Source organism: Vollenhovia emeryi, unplaced genomic scaffold (assembly GCF_000949405.1).
Source record: "Vollenhovia emeryi isolate VEMERY1.0 unplaced genomic scaffold, V.emery_V1.0 DF940723.1, whole genome shotgun sequence".
NCBI lineage: Eukaryota > Metazoa > Arthropoda > Insecta > Hymenoptera > Formicidae > Vollenhovia > Vollenhovia emeryi.
The window spans coordinates 3,756-6,503 of NW_011965643.1; the positions used below are offsets into that span (position 1 = coordinate 3,756).

General features: G+C 35.4%; 1 protein-coding gene across 1 annotated transcript; it reads right to left on the reverse strand.

Moving 5' to 3' along the window:
• Positions 1–867: 867 nt before the first annotated feature.
• LOC105555793 lies at positions 868–2,076 on the reverse strand. The gene has a single exon (XM_012002834.1). The coding sequence runs from the start codon at positions 2,074–2,076 to the stop codon at positions 868–870; it is 1,209 nt and encodes a 402-aa protein (XP_011858224.1).
• Positions 2,077–2,748: the final 672 nt, after the last annotated feature.

Here is a 2,748-nt window from a genome sequence, read left to right on the forward strand (position 1 = left end):
AAAACGTAAATTGTAAAATATAATAAATAATTTAAAACGTAAATTGTAAAATGTTAATTTAAGAAATGTATTAGGCTGTCCTATGTCGTATTTAGGTTCTCGGTATCTTTTTGTAGATTTATAGTACCGTTTGTTTTCTTGATATAGAACATCTCCGCTATCTCTCTTTTTCGTAAATTTCTTTCTCTATGTAGTATTCGGGAATCCTGCCAATCAAACTCGTGGCCATATTCTACACGGTGTGTTGAAATGACTGAGAAATTGTTAGATGAGCCATTAACATTGCGTTGATGTTCCTTGACTCTGGTTTGTAAGTGGCGTTTGGTCTGTCCTATGTAGGAGGCATCACACTGATTGCACTCTAATTTATATACTAATTCAGTTTGTTTTTTGTTGTCAACCACATCCTTTCCTCTTTTTATTACACAATCAAGTTTCTTAGGTATTTGATGTAGAACATGGCCATAATTTTGTCTGAGTATGCAATCAACATTTTCACTGAAGCCTTTAACGTATGGAGTCAGAATGTAGTTTCTATCAGAAGTTGTGGGTTCAGTTTCGATGTTTTCTTTCCCGTATGTGATTTCTTTGATTCGTTTATTAATGTGTTTAGTAATGAGCTCTTTGGGGAAACAGTTATTTAGGAGGATTTTTTTCACGATTTCAATGTTCGACTTGTGAAACCGTTTGTCTGACAAAAGAATGGCTTGATCAACCAAACTGATGATAGTGTTAGTTTTATATTTCAACGGATGGCTGGAGAAAAAATTGATGTATCTGCCAGAAAATGTAGGTTTTCAGTACCAATTTGTAATCAAGGTGTTGTTGATTATGTAGACTGTTGTGTTGAGAAAATTAATGGATCTATTAAATATCTGTTTCGTGTGTAAAGGATAGGCGTGGGTGATAGGTATTGAAAATTCTAATGACCTCGGGTATTTTTGATTGTGGCAGTACCATAAAAATATCGTCTACATATCTAAAGAAATAAGGAACTTCGAAATCAAGTAGGGACAGGCATTGCGTTTCCAAATCGTCCATTACAATGTCGGCTAATATGGGAGATAGCGGGGATCCCAAGGGACTGCCAAAAATCTGTTCATAGGGTTGTCCATCGAATGTAAAACATGTGCAGTTTAAAATGAGGTCAATAGCGTATAAAAATTGGGCCAGGTTTAGCTTGGTATGTTCTCGAATGTGTTGCCACCTTTTTTCCAACCCCGTCATCACTAATTCTTTAGGAATGTTTGTGAAGGGAGCAGTTACGTCTAAAGATATGAGAACATTATTCGGGTGGATTTGTTTATTGCTAATTAGTTTGGTGAATGCCCAGCTGTCTTTGATATGTGATTTAGGCTTTGGAATTGCTTTATTTAGGATATTGTGCATAATGCACGCGATGTTATATAAAGGGCTGCCTATTGTGGACACTATTATTCGTAATGGAAAGCCCTGTTTGTGAAGTTTTGGCAGTCCGTAGCATCTCGGAATATTTCCGTTTGTACAATTTAAATATCTGTATGTTCGTTCGTCGATGATGTCATTGTCACGCCAGGATTTTACAAGATCGTTCATTTTGTTTGAGATGCGTTTAATTGGATCATTATTTAATTTCTTGTATGTATTCTGGTCTTGAAGGAGTTCTATTATTTGGTTTTTGTATTTATTTTTATTCATGATAACAGTAACCTGGCCTTTGTCTGCCTTAGTGACAAGGACATCATCGTTGTCGCGCAAGAATCGGTTACATTTAGCATATTCATTTAAGATGTGTTTGTCTAAAAAGTCCTGTTTTGTCACTCGGAGGAAATTATGGAGCGAATGAGCGATGCGGCTCCGTATGTCTGCTAACGCATTGTCTGTTATTTTATAACTATTCAATTCAACATTTTTTATTGTCTCAAGCACAAGTTTCTCACGATCGATACTGTTCCGATGATTGAAAGGTAAACCAAATTTGTCACCTAAACTCAATATATCCATAACATTTTTAGGGATTGTTTTGTCGCTAGTGTTTATTATCCATTTGGAGCGGTCATTATTAAAAAAGGAACTGTAAGTAGGATTTTGTTTCATTATTAAGAGGTTAAACTTATTTATTGATTTTTCTTTAGCGACTTTGTTATGTCGGGTGAGTTTATTGTTATTAAATTTGAAGTAGTTAGCTAGCAAGTCACTTGGTAGTTTAAATTGACGGTTTTCGATCCAAATTATGTTAGACCTCAATGATTTTAAATAGCAATTAATGTCTTTAATTTCGAGGTTTAGTAGGATTTTTTGACTCCGGCATTTATGCGACTGAAACTTGCGCTTGACATAGTAGTTAAAAAACGATAAGTTAAACTTCAAATTATATATGTGAGGTGGTAAGACATCGTAACGTCTGCATCTGAGTAGAAATTTTAGACGTTGGTTGTTGGAGCAGATCTTCATTTTTGTACTTATCCATGATTTCATCAATTTAGTGCAGTCCTCTCCAAATTGTCTCGAGACATAGGTGTAGAAATTCATCTCGGTAAGAAACACCATTTCCAGTCGTGGTGTGTGAAAAAACAACGAAAGAGTGTAAGTCGCCAGTAGTTTATTATCAGTAGAAAGAATTGTTCAACGACGTTTGGCTGGCAGATGTCTTTATTAGTTTGATTCCAACGTTTCGACCATACGGATCGTGGTCCTTTTCAAGGAAATAGATGTTCTACAAGTTTACAGGACATTGCAGTGTGGAAATTTTTATATCGCTCGCATTAT

What these genes read in the sequence shown, in the direction of transcription:
- LOC105555793 (XM_012002834.1), bottom strand. Translation starts at nt 2,076, where the DNA reads ATGAAACAAAATCCTACTTACAGTTCCTTTTTTAATAATGACCGCTCC.